This window comes from Cygnus atratus, chromosome 2 (assembly GCF_013377495.2).
Source record: "Cygnus atratus isolate AKBS03 ecotype Queensland, Australia chromosome 2, CAtr_DNAZoo_HiC_assembly, whole genome shotgun sequence".
NCBI classification, from domain to species: domain Eukaryota; kingdom Metazoa; phylum Chordata; class Aves; order Anseriformes; family Anatidae; genus Cygnus; species Cygnus atratus.
In genome coordinates this window covers 92,738,966-92,757,561 of record NC_066363.1, presented here as the reverse complement: position 1 = coordinate 92,757,561, position 18,596 = coordinate 92,738,966, and the positions used below count along the sequence as shown (strand labels likewise).

The 18,596-nt window shown below is 36.5% G+C and overlaps 1 protein-coding gene across 1 annotated transcript in view; it reads left to right on the top strand.

The window, feature by feature from the left end:
- The window catches only part of LPCAT1 (lysophosphatidylcholine acyltransferase 1), a 48,659-nt gene that overhangs the window by 20,990 nt on the left and 9,073 nt on the right, over positions 1-18,596 (top strand). The window contains exons 7-11 of the mRNA XM_035550535.2: positions 2,243-2,277; positions 4,756-4,810; positions 8,633-8,715; positions 13,165-13,290; positions 18,014-18,167. Of these exons, the coding sequence (XP_035406428.1) occupies positions 2,243-2,277; positions 4,756-4,810; positions 8,633-8,715; positions 13,165-13,290; positions 18,014-18,167 (453 nt within the window). The remainder of the gene's footprint in view (positions 1-2,242; positions 2,278-4,755; positions 4,811-8,632; positions 8,716-13,164; positions 13,291-18,013; positions 18,168-18,596) is intronic.

Sequence of the window (18,596 nt, the reverse complement as noted above, 5' to 3'; positions counted from 1 at the left end):
TACGGAAAACACCACTTACTGTCTTCTGCTTGCTCTTTTCATTATAAAAGTATATGTTAGCAGGAGCCTACTACGAAATAGTTCTCCCTCCTGAAGGACGCAATCCTCTTCTGCACTCCCTGGCATTTACTCCTTATCACTGTTGCATCCAAATGTTCTCGATGAGAAAAAGCCTTCATATCTATTGTGACATTTGTATTGGGAATTTCTCACAAGACTGTTGATAGATATGTTGCTTATTTGAGTTTATCAAGGGCTGAATTCTGAAGATATCTACTCTCTTTCAGTGATCCTTTGCCCAGCCGAAGGCAGGGGGATTGGCTTTTTCTTTGTCTCCTGCACTGTCGTAATTTAGGGAGATGAGTGAGATACATGTAGTACTTTGGTGCTCTATTATGGCAAATCTAGTCCCTGGTAAGAGAGAACATCAGCCATCTGCTCTTCAGTGGTCAGGGTTTATAAATGGAAGCTCTTTATGGGAAAAACAAAGCCCCTCTTGAGTTTACTTGCAGTATTACCAGAGACATCAAAATTGCCATAAGAATTTTATTTCACAGCAGAACTATAGACCAAGTTCTACAAGATCACTAGGTGGAGAAGTCTACACTTGTCCACCCATGTTGATTGGTGGAAATGGAATACTTTTTAATGATATTTTGTTTGGTTTTAAAATAACTGTTGAAAGGAAAAATTTAAATTCTTAGTAGTCCTTCATGACGCATTGACCTTATTTAAGGCTGTTTATCTATCACATCAGTTGTATTTTTCACTTTTCATGCCTGTACTGCCTTCTTTCAGTTTTCCTTGAGTCACATTTTTTAAGTTGTAATTAAAATGAGTTTAACTTGATTTTTTCAAGATCATGGTACATGTGATTGATCACCTAAACTCTTTAAAAAGATTTTCTGCGGTAGCATAGAACTAACCTAGAAATTTTTCAGTAGGTTAATAGAAATCTTTCCAAGGTTTTAGAAACATGAATTTCCTGAGTTCTGTTGGCTTTGTAGTGACTTGTTCGTGATTTTCCCAGTTAATCAAAACAACAACAACAACAAAAACAAACAAACAAAATACTTGGAACTCATTTTCAGGTTTTTGCATTCTTGCTCCTACATGTAAATCAAGTATCCAAGTATTGCAATTTTTTCCTGCATTATTTCTTAATCTTACAGTTTGAAAATTTTGTGACTTTTGTCATCTTCCTTCTTGTGATCTGTTATATACTCCTTTCAAGGTCTCTGTTCTCTTTTGGCTAGTTGCATCTTGTTTACTTCTTTAACTGCTATTTGCACTCTGTTAGTGTTTTACACACAAGTAATTCCTTTTTTTTTTTTTTTTGACAGTTCATAAAGGCATTATCTCCATCTCTTTCAAGACCCTTTTACTGCAATAAAAAAATCAGTTAGAATTCAGTAATGGTTGACAGTAATTTCTGAGTAGCAGAAGGGAGGTTAAAACTCCATCTAGGCATCGCCCCCTGTTTGTTCAGTTCTCTTTTCTGAGCAGGATTATAACTGTGGATTCCAAGAAATGTTTCCATGTGGCTTTGGGATTTGGAGTTGTGAACTTTTTCATGTCAGCCATCTAAAAGTGTTGCTGGTCTTCCCTGAGAGCAGCTAGGTGGGTTTAGATGTCTTGTACCTTTCGATTTTTGGATCAGGCAGATGGATGGATGCCATCTGTGAGGGGAAAAAAGGCAAGTGGAAAAATCCTGTTTGAGGTAAAACACGTGGTCTTACTGGTCCTACTAATTCTTTTCAGTTGAGAGGGTTTCCATTAAGTCATCTCTACAGGTCTCAGACACTTGAAAAGTGTCACAGAGTTCATATCTGGGAGGCCCAGCTACAGTGTGGGGACACTTGAGGGACACCCTGTCCAGCAGGGTGGGTCAGGAAAATGCACATGGACTGAGAATCTCAAGGAACATCAGCTTGTGGTTTAAAAAAAAAAAAACAAAACTCTTTTCCAAGATTAACAGCTTTTTAAGAATTCCCTGAATCTTTAAATGTCTTATAAATACAGATATTCCACATTTATGGGCTGAGTTAGTGGGTGTTTCCAAGCTTCATAAGAGTTTGATTCCTGCTATCTTTGGCTTACTCTTGTTGGGACTAAGAACTTGTGGAAATTGAATTGAATTTTCCATGAAAACCTATTAGTCATATGTCATCAGTTATGCTATCTATAATTTAACAGAAGTTTAAAGTGCAATAATTAAAACTGTTATGCTTCCTTTCCTAAGGATACAATCACATGGACATGGCAAGGCCCAGGAGCGTAAGTGGTTTATATTTTATTGCTTCCATCATAATTGCTTTCCTTAATTAGTTTCTATTTACATGATTTGTAGAAGTATATAGTCAAGCAGTAATTACTGGCTGTTGCATTGTGCTGTGGGTTTTTGTCTTTAATGCATTATTCCCTAACTATGATAATGTTCAGTTAGAGGAATCCGGTTATAAACAGTGTATTTCTGATACTATGGTTTTGATGGCTTGCTGGATGAATTTTATTTCTTTTCTTTTTCCTTTGAGCCTGAAGTAAAACAAGATGCTTCTGTTCTACAGATTTTATTGCCTGCAAGTTGATTTGGAGTGTCTGTATGAAGTCTGTATGGCTATTGTTTGAAATTGGTCTAGTCTCATGGAGACAGTCATTCCACTTAGGGAATTTGAAAATATTGTTTCCATTATCTTGCCTGATTGTAACTTTGACTCATTTTAAAACAAAACGTTATTCTAGAGGTTCCTTAGCAAATTCATATCAAGTAAAATACAAAATGGAGGAGTTTGGGCTTGTTTAAATGCTGTTTGTTTTTTTTTTCACACTATTTCAACATTGGAGTCAATTTAGAAGTTCTGAAATGTTTAAATGAAGATCAAACCCAGAAATTTTCAACCCTAAGTGAAGGGCAATTGGATTCCATGGTTAATGGTTTGCCATTAGCTTCTTCCTTTGGAGCTACTGTTTTGAATGTCCCACCTGAGATCCTGCATTTTAGTAGGAATGAGAAAACCAGTGTAATAAGCCAGAATTCAAGTAATTTAGGATTTTTTCACCTTTAATTGGACTAGGAGCCAGGTCTAATTAAAGACACAGATTTGGAGACTTGAAATCATTAAAAAAAAAAAAAAAACTTTCAATTAAAACTTGCAGCTTTAAAAACTTCCAACTTTAGTGTCCTGTCTGAGGAGTCAGGAACGTATAGGAGTTGGGGAGGAACTTGTAGATGTGTTACGTCAAAGCACTTAAATGTATACAACACAATACTCTCATTCAGAAGTGTTGACCCCTACTAACAAATTTAAATCAAATGAAAGCTGAATCAGATTCTGAAGTAGCATGTAATGTTATGCAAATTCACTTGGGCCGTTTAAATTACAGTTTTACTTAATTAGGTTTAATTCTCCTGAGTGGCCTGAAATGTATTTCTGATGTCTTAGCAGAAAATACTGTTACGGCTGCTACATTCACTTTCTCAAATATCTGTTGTCTTATGTCATTTTATTTTGGCGTCAACCAGAACTTAATCTGAAAATGTTGCTGTATCCAGGCGTATTCTGTTTACAGAAGATTGGCAGGATATTCAAAGTTGATGTGGCCCATAAAATAGATTGAAAATGTGTTTCATGGAAACTGAACGCTTTCAGAAAGTAATGTTTTTACTAGTTTGATGCTATTCAACACAGATTAACTTGACTGCACCTTGAAAACAAAGACTTTGTCAACAGCATACAACTTAAATTTTCTCTACCTCAGACTTGAGTTAAATATGGCTTCTATCAACTTTTTATTAATGTTTTCATTTTAAGGGTAGTGTATAAAAACAAGTTGGCAGATTTTTTTTAGGTATCTTAGAGGATTATAGAGTTGGAAGTGAGAAAGGTGTGCTTGTAAATTATTAGCTGTTTTTAATATTCTTGGAGTAGGTTGTAGAAATCAGATCTTCACATTTACTGTTGATGGTGTAAACGTGAGGTCATAAGTTCTATAGTGGTGGTTGTACCTTTTCTTTGTTCTAATGTGTTGGAAGTTAAATTGGAAAGGAGGCAAAAAACGTGCTGCATCCCTGAATGTGTGTGTAGCAAATTAGTACTGCTTCTAGCACTTTATCTGCCTAGGAGGACTTTTATTTGCACTTCTAACATAGTGATTGGCTGCTGTATGTACCCAAATACTGTATAAAGTGTGCCTACTAATGCTGCTCCCTAACTTAGGTTTACTAATTCCTTTCCTGAATTTGATCGCTACTGGAATCAACTCGACCTTAGAAAGCAGTACCTTGTGTCTTAGACTACTGAAACACATGTACTGCATTTCATTAACAGATTTCTGAAGTATAATTTGATTCTAAACAAAGGTAAAGATATAATCATAGTGGTTTTAATTAATCTTGTCAACTCTGTTGAATACAGCATTTTCCTGAAACAGACTTGCCATTTCTTTATGTACGCTGCATACATAATTCATGTTGTTGTATGTATGAGTACCTGTATATGTTACTATTTGTCTTTTTTCCTTTTGGGTGTCTTTTAAGATGGAATCTCAGTATAAAATGCTTCTGTCCCCCCTTATAGAACGTAATGTGTAGAAGTATTCTCAAAGACCTTTTCTGTTAAATTTGTATTTGAATATGATTGTATCTATATACCTGCAAGTAGGAATGTTACCTGAAGACTTCAGAGCATAATGTACTACTGTTTCACTATGTTTAATTTTTTTCTTCATCCTTTTCCTTTTTTTTCTCCCTTTTAGGTTAGAAATTCTGTGGCTTACTTTGTGTCAGTTTCACAATTCCGTGGAAATTGAGGTCAGTAAAATGAAGTGTATTCAGAGTAGCATCAGTATACATCATATTGTACTTAATTCTGCAGTAAAAGTTTGCATTCAAACTTTGCTAACACTGTTTAAAAAAAAAAAAGTTTAAATACCTCTTATTTTGGACAAATATATCTGTATTTGAAAACGTAACCTAAAACTAAAAAAAAAAAAAAAATATGTAGTTTTCCACTTGCCTTAAGACTTGCTTATTTAAATTGAGTAGATATATTTCTAACTATGCTTAGAGTTAGCATTGTGAATAAAGTTCTTGTCTTGTAACAGTGTGATTGCTATTCTGGCTGAAATACCAACCATGTGCCAACCATGTGTTAGATAACTAAGTGTGTGAATGCCGATGTACAAAATAAGAACTATCCTTTAAAGAATAAGAAACTGCTTACGGTGATTTTTTTTTTTTAGGACAGTTAGCTTATTTAATGCCTGCATAATAGGTCCTTTATTAAGCTGCAATGTTCTGAATGTGAAATCAGAAAACACAAAATTGGAGTTTATGTGTATTCTTAACATTGTTTTGAGGAAAACACTGTGGTCTTAAGGCTGAAAGCTATTGTAGTGGAAATGTGAAAATGTATTTATCTTTGACTGATGGATCCGATGGCAGGGTAAATTAGTAGGAAGAACTATCACTGTTGTAATGTACAACATATCCTAATCACAGTAATCATTGCAATGTTCTGTGTTTTGTTTCTTTGTTAAATTCTTGGAAAACAATGAATGCACAGAATACTGGCCACTGAACTATTGTATCTCTTGCAGAAACTTGTGATTGGCATTATCACTTCAGTTGAAAGTTTTCAGCAATTAACAACTTAAAAAAAATCTTATTCACAAAATAATGGTCTGATTGTGGTGTCAAAAAGAAGAAAGGTAGATGTACTTTAATAAAAAAAAAAATGTTTAATGTAAGATAATAGGAACTGTTGGCTTACAAAAGGGATAATAAAGTTATCTGAAAATGTTTTTACAGTAAACTACTCCCCTTTCTGTATTGTGTTTTGGTAACCCACAGCAGATAAGATCTTGCTCACAGTGGAGATATGTTTTGCTTCTAAAGTTTTCTACCAGGCTCCTGCTGTCCTGCTTATACAGTGTGTAACAACTGGATTATTTCACTTTATATCTGTTTATAATACTTTGTTTTTCCCATGTTTGTTTTGTAACATTTTTTTCAAGTATTCTTAATGCTTGAAAAATTCCATTGCAAAGATCAGTATTCTCTACTTGTGTAAAAGACTTATTTTCAGATGAATATCTCAAAACTCATATTTTGCCTTCTAGTAAGGTATATATGAGGTAGAAGGGCTGGGGAGCTACTGCCTCTTGCAAGTATAAGACAAACCAGCTGATGAGCAGGATTTTTACTCTCTTGGAAACATGATTTTCTGCCCTAGGCAAGTAAAACGAGGCTTTTCACACAAGTGAACACTGCTGAGCTTTCTTGATTTTGAGGCAGCAGCTGCTAGCAGTTGGTGAGCTGCTGTAGTTCAGGGAGATCTTGCACAAGGACAAGTTACAGTCTTTGGTCTTCTTTAAATAAATGAAATACCCTGTACTAGAGCATGAACTGGCAGAGTGTAGAGGAGCAGAGATTTTTTGCCAGACTGTTCGCAAGGGTGAGGCAGCATGCTTGAGAGCTACATATTGAATCTGGTTTTGTAAAGGAAGTGCTGCAGATTGAGGAATGTAGTGGAAGAAAGGGTTGTTCTGTGTTCACAGGGTTGTTCTGTGTGGTTTTTCCCTGGTCTACAAAGTTAGTTGGCTTTTACTCCTGCCTTGTTCCATCAACAGAGGGGTACTGGCAAATACAAACCAGCTTTGATAGCAGAGTAAGGGCTGAAGATCCAGTTATTCAGGGAGGTGTACAGCCAGACAGTACAGTATTAGTATGGTTTTGATTAGATAATAGCTGGTAAGGTCTAACTGCCAAGCAATCAGAATCAGAGGTTTCCTGGTCTGGGTTTCTATGTATAAAATCAATGTTGTGGTGTACCATACATGTCATCCAGCATGTATATTGAAAAGCAAACATCAGCGTAGGTTTTATAATAGGTTATTATAATTAGTGGGCTGTCCATCTTTTGCATGCTAGAACAATTCCAAGCATGCAATCAATCTCTTAAAGAAAAAAAGGATATGTGATCATCAGCACATGCAGCTTGCTTTGGCTCATGTCAGTTTGTTTTGCTGGCCTGTCAGCATCAGTGTTCAAACATCCATCGCCTCACAGTAGCTCAGAGTTCTGTTGGTTTTGCTCGTGATGCCAAAATGACAATGCTGTTTCCATCTCGTTAGGCACAGGTACATAGAACACCTCTGAAATTGCCTCATATTCAAACTTGTACTGTGTTTGGATGAATTACTTGATAGCAATTTGCAACTCAAAGTAAAAGAAATATAATTGGGCTTGGAATTTGAAGGAACAATCTTTCTCTGTTAGCTTCATGTTCTTTGTCCTCTTATATATTATATCATACTAGGCCAACGTAACTACTTGTAAACCTAGAAGACAAGAATAGTGTGTTTTCAGTTACAGTGGTGAATATAGAGAAACTAGGAAAACGTGAAGTAAATTCAGTTTTTTATTTCAATTATTGAATACTTCTAAGAGAAACAAAACTCTAATGATTTTAGATGACCCAGCATTTTGGGTTCTGCTCACTATACCATTATGTGATACTGAAAATACTTCTAACTTCAGTTATTAAGAATTATTTGCTTAAATGATAAAATAGATGTTTATTTCCCAATTCTTATTTTCTTTCTTTAAAGACCAGTGTGAAATTCCTGGATCATAATTCCAGTTTTGTACTACCCATAGGTAACTATATTAAATATAACTAAGCTTCTTAGAATTGTTTTCTACTTCAGAAGCTTTCCACAGAACTATAAACATTTTGATCAGTTAGTGTATAAATTATCTCACGGCATTGCACTACCAAAGGAACTGTCTGTCTTGTACTGATGTGGGGTGGGGAGGAGTCAGCAATTCCTTCTTGTTCCTTATATCTGAAGAGTGAGTTAGTGGAATTGAGATGTTCTGAGGGTTTTTGTAGGTGAAACTAGGAATGATCTTGGTGCCTACATCATAGTTTAATAAATACTTAGTCATAGGTAAAAGCTCAAATGTCTTTGAACGTAGGCCATCTCATTCTGAAAGCTGCCTCTTCTATCACAGGTCTCCAGCAGCTCTGGTTTAATTGTGTGGTCATCTGCGTGCATTTAGAGTTTTCCTGTTAATTGAGTACTAATACCTAGCGTCCAATCTGAAGGAGAAATTTTTGAAAAATCTCTAGCAACAGAAGGATGAAAATGCTTATGACTGCTTAATGTACAAATTGGATGATTACAAAATATGTGGTGGGAACAGTAAATATCTGATGTCCTGAGAACTTGAATGCTCAATATGTAACCTAATTTTCAACAAAGCTCATGTAGCAGATGGTTTTCTTGGTTATCTGTGAAGAGCTGAACAATAAAGAGGTATAATTTTAACGTAAGGGGTTCATGGAAGAAAATGCTAATACTTCCAAATGATTTAGAACTTCCTGTTCCCACTTAATGAAAAAAAAAAGATTAAAAATCTTTTGGTTCCATGAGGTAAGAAACGAATTTCTGGAGGTATGATGAATCTTTAAGCATTTGAGTTCATTTTTTTACTGTTTTAGTAGTTCTTTTGCTAATATAATTTTGTAAATAGCAACAAACTGTATGCATCTTTCACCACAGTACTGCAATACAAGTTGCTTAAAATGTTAAATGTTCTTGGTATAATTCAGTTTTCTGTATGCAGTTTCTACCTGTGTATATTCCATCAGAAGAAGAAAGAAGGAATCCAGTGTTATACGCCAATAACGTCAGACGTGTAATGGCAGAGTAAGTATGTTGTAATATGCAATAAAAACAGATGTATGATTTAATTTTACTATCGAAGAAATGTGTTAAATCAATTCAGTGTATTTGCCTGCTGGCAAAGCAGGTTGTAATCTTCAGTAGTGTGTACAAAACTACATAGCACTCGTCTTCCTCGGTGAGGAAGGCAGGGAGGCACAAACACAGCAGGAACTGTAGGGATTTTTTTTTTTTTTTAACATCTTTATGTAAGTCTTTATATAACAATCTAATTCTTTTGCTGCTGTGGGTGTTTAAGTCCTCTGGGGAGGAAGGTACAGTTGAATTGTATGAAAGCTAATGTAACTGAATTGTGTGCTATTGAGGTTGCATTTTCAGCTATGACTTTTTAATGGAGTTAAGAATAGTTCCATGTATTCGTTGTTCACCCATGATTATTTCAAATAGTAAAGCACAGGAGAGCTGCTTGTGTTTTAGAAATAGAACACTGATGCAACGCAAACAACTACTGATGCACACTTAAAGTCATCCCCTGCAACAGATTGGGTTTGCAAGAAGACTTTTGTATTTTTGTTTTGCTTGAACTGACTAGCTGGCTTTGGAATTCCATGTTGGGTGGTGATATGAAAAGTAAATACCCAGCATTTCAGGGAAGGCAAGGATGGAAAAAGTCTTAAGGTATGTCAAGTAGACATGCGTATCTGGCCACAAAAAATTGCTGAACATTGAAGAGACCAATTTCAGGTTAACTGACTGTGGAAGTAGAGGTAGTATGAAGAAAAGGTGGGGAGGGGAGAAAAATGCTTCCAGGTGAAGGCATGGGAAAGCTGTTACATTCCTGGTTTATAAAAAAAACATGGTGCACTTGCAATCTGCATCTCAAATTGAAATAACCTTTCGTTTCCTAGAAGTTGAATTGAAGTAGAGAGAGCTCGCTGGAGATGAGTTGAAATAGTTCTGTAGAAAATCCTGTGATTTACAGTTGCATCTGAGGTTTTTATGTTGAACGCTAGCATGCCTGTCTTTATTCTAAGAAACTGAAAAAATTGCAAGTTGTAGCAGAAATAATGAACTCTGTATATTCCCTACCTTCAGCTTCTTCAGTGTTGTGAGCTGAAATCAAGGTCTTTTCGTATTAAAGCGTTAGCCCTGTACGGCTTGTGATTTATCTTCTGAACTCAGAAGCCCCTTGAACTCTAATTTTATCTGGCCTTGGTTGATCCTACAACTGAACTTACTCTGAACAAAAGCTGTTTCTTCATCTTCTTTGCTTCTGATTTTTGTAATTCTAAAAGTCTGGATGTATGTATAAACATAGGGTTTTGGTTCATTTTGCTTTTTCTGGAAGTCCAAAGGCTGGAAAAGTGCTAACAGATGAGCAAGAGAAGGCGCTTTGCCCTCCTCAAGCCTGTTTGTGTCTGTGTTGACAATGCAGGCATTAGCTGTAGTAGCAATTTTCCTGTACCGATGGCACTGAGTCTGGTTGAAATGCTGCCCCTTCTGTAAGGGGCACACACAGCTATTTATTAAAAGAGCAGATCATACCTTTTTTTTTTTTAGCATTTATTCAGTCATAAGATTTTTCTTCCCCTTTCAGAAGGCTTCTAGGGACCATTATTTAGGGTATTTATTGGTATATTATTGGTATTTAAATCTGGGGTTGGTTTTGGGATGCTAGTATGTCAGGCCTTTACCTACCATGGAGTTTGAATAGCCTGATCTTTCTTAGTGTTCTTCCTTTTGAGGTATTTGAAAAGCTTCCAGCATTTATTTATTTTTACAGTTTATTGTTTCGTGCTTTGGCTTGCCAGCTTATGATTGTTTTAACTTGTCTGTCATCTTCTGTTTTCCTTGAAATTTTCTTAAGAAAAAAAAAATCCTTCTAATTGCCACCTTTAATCTGTTGCTTAGTCATATTGGACTTTTTTTGTCCTAACAACTTTTTTTTTATAATTTTTTATCCTGATTCCCTAATATGGTGTCTCATTCTGTACCACAAATGAATGTTTACCCTTTCAATTTCTTCTTTTAACTTATTTTTAACTAGCTTCTCCTTTTCTGTGTATTTTCCCCATACTTCTGCTGTAAGTTCCCATATTTCTGTTGCGTGCTACACCTACTGTTGCCTTAAGATCTAATTAAATTTTGTGTAATGTGCCTGACTGGACGTGACCTTAGTGATTACCACATTCCTTTAGGTAAGCCACTCTGGGTAGTACTCCTTGTGGGTTATATTGTATTCTTCCAGCCCTGAAATTCATCTGTTTACCTGCCTGATAGTTGACAGGGAAGTTTTTAACAAGATGATCTAGTGCATACACAGCATGAAAGCAGGGAATAGGAAGTAATCTAAGCTGGCACGATAAACACTCCCTTTTTCTTCTTCCAAAGAAAATTAATTTCATATGGTATAATACCAGTGCCTCTTCTATGCACCTGTATCTTTTTGGTTTAGTTGGCTGCTTCTTTTTGTTCCCTTCCTATTTGTTGTTTTTTGTGCAAGGTTGAGGCCGTTCATCCAGAAACACTACAGTGTATGTCCTGTTTATTCATAAGTAGTTTATAAACAATATCTGACTTTTAACATATTTAGTACTTTCGAGCTTGAATATCAGTGAGATGTTTTTCATGAATATTTGACTTTCTTATCCTTAGAAGAGAGAAACCCCGATCAGTAGCTTTAATATTAAGTGCATATCTCACTACTATATTAGAATTGCTGAAGTTAATCACTGGACAAAAGATCTGGCTTGTGTACCTTACGTTGCCATTCAAAGGCCTTTTCAGAGGTTCTAAGGAAGAGGCTACTTAACAGAAACTAATTGGTTATTACACAAAACTACAATTACAGATCAAAATGGCTATAATAAATGCAGCATTAAATGCAGAATTCTCATCACAGCCAAAATGACTGTGATATGTCTCGGGATTTTTTTAACGGTCTTGCCATTGATGTATATTAATTTAATAGACAAAAAAGGTGATTACTAATGAGGTAGAAAAACCGGCAGATAAAAGGAATGAAGGTAAGTTAGGAAATCTTGTGAGGACTTGATCAAACTAGAAAAGGCTGCACAGCAGAAATGTTCTATACTAGTACAAGTAAAATCAAGTATAATGGAAAATGTGGCAGATGAGTAACTTACGTGAAGCTGTTTGCTTTCTAAATTGCTTTTTCCATTTGTGCACTGAATTCTTCAAGGCCTCTTAAAAAACAGAGTCTTTCTCTAAACTTCAGTGCAGCAAATATAATGTAACTGTTTTATCAAGATTTCCTTGTGAACTATCTTTGATGCTATTTGTACCACACAGCATCAAGTTTGAAGAAAAAATGAATACTTAATTGTTTGGCGCACAAACACTTGGGAGTATTTTTTTTTCTTCCATCTATTGCATACATTTAAATATGTCATTGTCCTGGTTTCAGGTAGGACAGGGTTAATTTTCCTCCTAGTAGCTGGCAGGGTGCTATGTTTTGGATTAGAATGAGAAGAGCGCTGATAACATGCTGATGTTTTAATTGTTGTAGAGCAGTGCTTACACCAAGCCAAGGACTTCTCAGCTTCTCGCTCTGTCCTGCTAGCGAGCAGGCTGGGGGTGCAGCAGGAGCTGGGAGGGGACAGACCCAGGACAGCTGACCCAAACTGGCCAAAGGGGTATTCCATACCATCTGACGTCATGCTGAACAATATATAGGGGTGGCTAGCCGGGGTGGGGGGCCGGCTGCTCGGGGATAGGCTGGGCATCGGTCAACGGGTGGTGAGCAATTGCATTGTGCATCACTTATTTTGTACACATTATTACTATTATTATTATTATTATTATTATTGTTATTATTTTTCCTGTCTTAATAAACTGTCGTTATCTCAACTCACAGGCTTCACTTTCCCGTTTCTCTCCCCCATCCCGGAGAGGGAGGGGGGAGGGTGAGCGAACGGCTGTGTGGTGTTTGGCTGCCAGCCGGGCTAAACCACAACAGTCATGTTTGCTTAGAGTTTACTTGTTCTTTTAAGTTCTATCCATTCTTTATGGAGTACTCTTAAAAATACTGCCTGTTGTATGATTTTAATATGTGAAGGCAATAGTCCTGTTCAGGCGATGATTGATTTATTCATGTTAGTGTAACAACATTATAAATGTTTCACATTAAAACTTGAAAAAATACATAATTATAGATGAATAACTTTGAAATTATTTTTGTTACTTCTCTGAAAGTATTAAGGACTGATTTTTTTGCCTTGTTCTTTTATATTTTCATGTACTTATAAAGTTAAAATATATGTTCTGTAGTGGGCTCATAGTGTACAATATTTCATTCTTTGTGTATGAACTTTCTCTTATGGGATTTCCCCTATTCCTTCAGAAAGGAGAAGAGTTGTTGCAGTATTTCTTGCTGTACAAAACGAAATAATGAACATTCTGCTCAGTTTTCATAGGTTAACTTGCTTCCCGTGTTTCTCTGGTTTATTCAAGGGCATTGGGAGTTTCAGTGACAGACTATACATTTGAAGACTGTCAGCTAGCCTTGGCTGAAGGACAACTTCGTCTGCCTTCAGACACGTGTCTTTTAGAATTTGCAAAGCTTGTGAGAAGCCTTGGGTGAGCATATACAATATTTATACATAAGGTGCATCTTTATTATATATCTGTGTATGGTCTGTCTTCATATAACAATATTGCATTTATGAGTACATATGGAATGTAGTCATATTGTAGTCAGGGAAACTAATATAAAGATTAAACCAATATTGTATTAGAAGCAAATGTCTCAAAGCCAACTTCAGATGTCAAGACAATTACTTAAACCATCAGGGGAAAAAACAACAGCCCTAAATGCATTTGAAATTATTCCTTCATTGTTTTTTTTTTTTTTCTTCATGTATTGGGGAATCAAGCCTTCTCTTTTGCAGAAAAGCGGAAAACCTTTTTCTGGTCATCTGAACGGGAAAACTATATAATTGTTTACTGCATACTTGCAAGGGCTTTAAGCCTTTCCCCCTCACTGGGGAAGCTGCTTTATGCATAAACAAGGGCTCTCATTCTTCTCTGCCCTTAAGATGAGAATGGAAACACGTTTTGAAAGGAGTTTGCCCGTGCATGGAGAAATACAGGATTTTTTCCACTTGCAAGCAATACCCCTAGACTCAAATGTGTGGAATAGGTTGTAAAATTGATTTTTTTTAATTTTTTTTTCAGTCTAGCAAGTGAGCAGTGTATTCATTCCTGCACAAAAGTGGAAGACCCCTCCCAGAGAGGGTCAGGAATACTGTGGGGCTTGTAACATTTGATACAGCTAAGAGTCAATTACCGTTTCCCCATGACATCTATGAAGGAGAACAGTGCTGCCATAGCACAGTCTTGTGACTGGGGTAGTGTTGTAATAGGGGGGGCAGAGGGGTCACTGTTTCCCAGGAAGCACAAAGAAGTGGTTGGTCTTTTGAGTGGGTTACTGCTAGATGTACTTTATAATGAAACTGTAGCTTCTTTTAAGCAGTATGGCTCATCTCTTCTCTCCTCTTATGACATCAGTTCCCTCTGGCTCTACCTTACTAAAAAGCTTCAGCAAACAGTGGCGGGAAAGAAAAAAAAAAAAAAAAAAACAAACACAAACCACATGGAACTTATTGCTGTTTTTCAGCTTTTCTTCTGTATCTCTTCTCATCCTATTAAACAACTACAAAATGAACTTGCATTTTCAGCCTATTAACTACTATAAGACATAAACACCCTTTTCCTTTTTTGTCTCCTTACCTGAAAGTATGGAGCATAGTTTTAATGTTTCAATTCCATACTTCATTTTATTTCACTTTTTTCCCTTCATCTTCCAGCTTGTGTACATAAATGGAAAAAAAAGGAGGCAAGGATGTATTGGAGAAAAAGCAATGTAGGACAGCGCTTCCAGTAGGATGGTAGAGACTTCTAGAGGTAGAGGAACCAGATAGATTCTTGCTTTGTTTTTCCAAAACCTCAGAATTTACAGTACAAAAAAAAAAAAAACAACCCACCCCACCAACATATTTAAAAAAAAAAAAAAAAAGCCCCACTCTTATGATGCAGTTGATAATCCCAGGATTCAGTTTAATCTCCTTGTAACATTCTCTGGCTTCTGTCTGCTCAATTTAAAGCTGTGTTTTTAAATTACACTTCTTGATGTCTTTGCTTTGGCCTCTAAAATGATTTATGTATGTTTGTAAGTGAGGTTCCCCACAACCCAGAAGTTCTTTGTCTGGTTTGAGCAATTGTACATTGAACTATCATCCTGTCTTGATTTGGGTACATGCCAGCAAAGAAGGCTATTACCATGGTATTTTTCTGGCACAATTGGATGAAGCTTGTAATATGATTTCACCTCTAATGCATGATTGATGGAAATGCAATCATTTGCTGCTTATTCAAAGGCTTTGAGGCCAGCATGGCATTAAGATCATCTAGTCATATCCCTGAATAACTCAAACAGTAAATTTTATCAAATAGATTTTGCTTCCAGTCTTAATACTTGCTTTTGAGTAAGAACATACCTTCTAGGTAACACCCACTTTTAAATGCAAGACTTCTGTAAGGCAAATCCAGACTTGCTTTTCTTCTGTTTTCTTTGAAGTCAAGTTATATCTCGGTTTGCTACACTGCAGAACTGTTTCTGTTCATATGATGTATCTACAGGATTCATTACCATTTACATGTCTGTAAAATTTGCTCAGCCTGTACTCCAGTTGGGGCATCCAATTGCAATCCAGAAGCCATGTAGCCACAGCAGCTAGGAAAGAGTTTGTTTTCAGATGGTCAAATGCAGCTAAAACTAGCTTTAAGGAGGTAAGACATTTCACTCACTAAGAACAGTGGTGATTCTGCTGAAAGTATCCTACCTTCAGGGACCTGGTTTTCCCGTCAAGTCTGCTGTGAAGGATTGAATGTTCAGAGCTGTTCATCCTGAAAAATGTCCTTTCCCTCTTTAGTGATTGGCTTACAAAATCAAGCAAAACACCACAATAGCAAACAATGTTATGTCCCTTAAAGCCTTGATGCTGCACTGAAGCCATTAGGCAAACAAACATGATTTCATGGACAGAGACAGCCACTATTGGCCTTCTAGCTTTTATAGCCTCGGCTGGGATAAAAGTAACAGTTGTAAAGGAATTGAGACATTCAAACCTTTTCATATTGGTTTGGAACTACAGCCTGTTGTGGGATTTGGAACACTTGGCTTCAAAAGACCTCAGCATTGTATGTCGTGGTCATCCACACACTAGTTACTTTCTGATTCTGGTGGGGCTAGAGGGAAGTGAACCCACCTTGGATTCTGGGGAAGTAGAATGCATTCAGACTCAAGCTGAAGCAAAATGGTCATCTCACTGATCCACATACTGTTTTTGAGATTGACTCGCATCTTTTTCTATATTTATAATCCAAAACCACAAGATGCCTATCAGATTTGTGTTAAGTTATGGCTGTTTTCAATACAAGGTTTTGCTTGTCAAACTTTTAGCTTTTCAGACTACTTAGCTCTGTGTTTGGTGAAGACTTGATCCCATTAAGCCTCAAGTACTACTCACCAAACAAGTGCTTACTCAGTTTTAGAAAGTGAATTTTGAGTCACTTTATTCCAAGTCAAATCTCTCTGGTTTAGAGACAGATGCTAGATTGCATATTCTGTGTCAGTGCTGGCTTATCTCAAGGGAGTATTCAGATGCCAGCTGGCCTCATCCTACAGTTAAAATCCATTTTGGCTCCTACAGTGAGGATCTATTATCTGTGGACTGGTTTTATATGTAATGCTGCATGTTAGAAGCTGAGTTCTGTATGCATCTCAAGCCCTCCATGGATTCCTTTGTGCCTGCTCCTTTTTTTTTTTTTTTTTTACGACATCATGGAAAATGAATGTTGCAGGGGAGTGTTTCACTGTGCTTTTTATACTTCGTAGCACTGAAACTTATGGCGGGTGCTTTCTTGCCAGGAGGGAGAACGTATGAATGTTCTGTAGGGTATGCGATCTCTGAAAGAACTGGTACATACTTGGGCTTATAATTCAGAAATACAGTGCTTGGAGTTGTTTAGTCCTTTCTTGGCAGGTTAAGCTAGGTAATGGCAGATAGCATTGTAGTTGTTTTTATTTAAGTGTAATTTTTGGGAAGGGTTGTTCAGTCATTTCAGCTAGCAATCGAGGTCTGGAGCTTAAGTATAGGATAGGATAATCTTCCTACCAGGGATCCTTTCCCTTTTTTTTTTTTTTTTTGAAAGCTTCTGAGTATGTTATTATTAATTAAATATTTGATTAAAGTCTCCTCACTGAGAGAAAGCTGCTGAGGAGGTCCAGCTGCAGTCTGGAGACAATTCTGTTGTGAGCTTGCGGTTTTTGTAAATAACTGCTTTCCCTTGTATGCAGCAGCAAATGGCAAAACAGATAACTGCAGAAGAATACTGTAGAAGATGTTATTGGCTCTGTTTGTCTTCAGACTGAAAAATTTGGGTGCCTACCATTACCCTAAACCAGTTCAGAGTAAATCTACTGGTCAAGATTTGATTTGTTTTATTAGGGAGAGCTTACTTTACCCCACATACCTGCAGCATTACTTATGTTTAGTATATTCATAGTAAAATTTATTTTTACAAAACAAAAACAGGAAAGTTGACTTAGCAGAAAAAAACACCATGCAGCAGATATCTGCAGTAATAGAAACCTGTTCCATCATCAGTCTGGTTTTGCAATCAGAAGGAACGATGTAATTTTTGTAGCTGTATTAACTACTGTAGCCTTGTTTGATGGGTAGTCTCGTCATGGTGTCTAACTACAGACTGAATGTGAAAAATAAGAACTGACAAGCAGGATTAGCAGTATAATCGCTATTATGTAATCCCTGATTTCTTTTAGACAAGATGCATCAGGTCTTTCCCGTTCAGTGATATCAGTAAATTTGGAATCGTAATTGGTTTATGTTACTGTCCTGCAACACAGCTGTGTTCAGGTGACCTAAATCCTACCTAGTTCTCCATGCCTGGTATTTCTTACTGGCTAGTTCTAGGTTCGTGTTTCTTGCACATGTTGGACTGTTTATACATCTGTCTTATAACCAAGGTAGAGAACACAAGTTTGTGACCAGTGTTCCTAAAGCTTACCAGTAATTTCTATCATAGTTCAAGAACTAAAGGGAGCCTTAAAATGATAGGAATCCTGTACTTATTTTGCAATAAGGCAGTTTCATAACCCTGATTCTGTATTTTGTTGTATTTTACGCCATTGTCACTCATTGCTTCATTCACTATATTGATATTTGTATTTTAAAACTAGGTTTATTTTTAAAATGTGCAAAAATAATGTGCTTTCTAGGCTGAAACCAGAAACACTTGAAGATGATCTTGAAAAATATGCTGCAAGTGCCATGAAAATGAAAGAAGAGAAGGTTGATCTTAAGGAATTTTCAGCATATTTGGAATTTCCAGTTTCCCACACATTAGAAAGTATGTTTGCCCTTTTTGACGAGGTAAGAAACAATATCATGTTTACAAATTGTACTACTTGTGATAAGCTCTCCTCTAGCCTGATTTTCCTCCTGTTGAATTCATGGAGGTGTGATTTGGGCCAGTGTTAAGTGCTTTTGAGCACTTCACTACAGTATTTGCCTGCTACACCACAGTATTTGCCTACTGCATTTCCCTTTTGACATGTAAGGACGCCCATCATCAACTAAATGAAGCAGTCATTCAGGTAGAAGGTAAAAAGCATATCAGTTGCACAAAACTCATTTTGTTTCTAGATGCAAAATATAAAGAGGAAGGAAGGTAGGCTCAAGCCAAACTATTACTACTGCTTGTCGCAACTGAATGTGGTGTATATTAGCTACAAACTTAACACTTGGCTTGTAAATAAATTATTCTTCTAGAATACCTGAAGCAAACCTTGAAGGACCTAG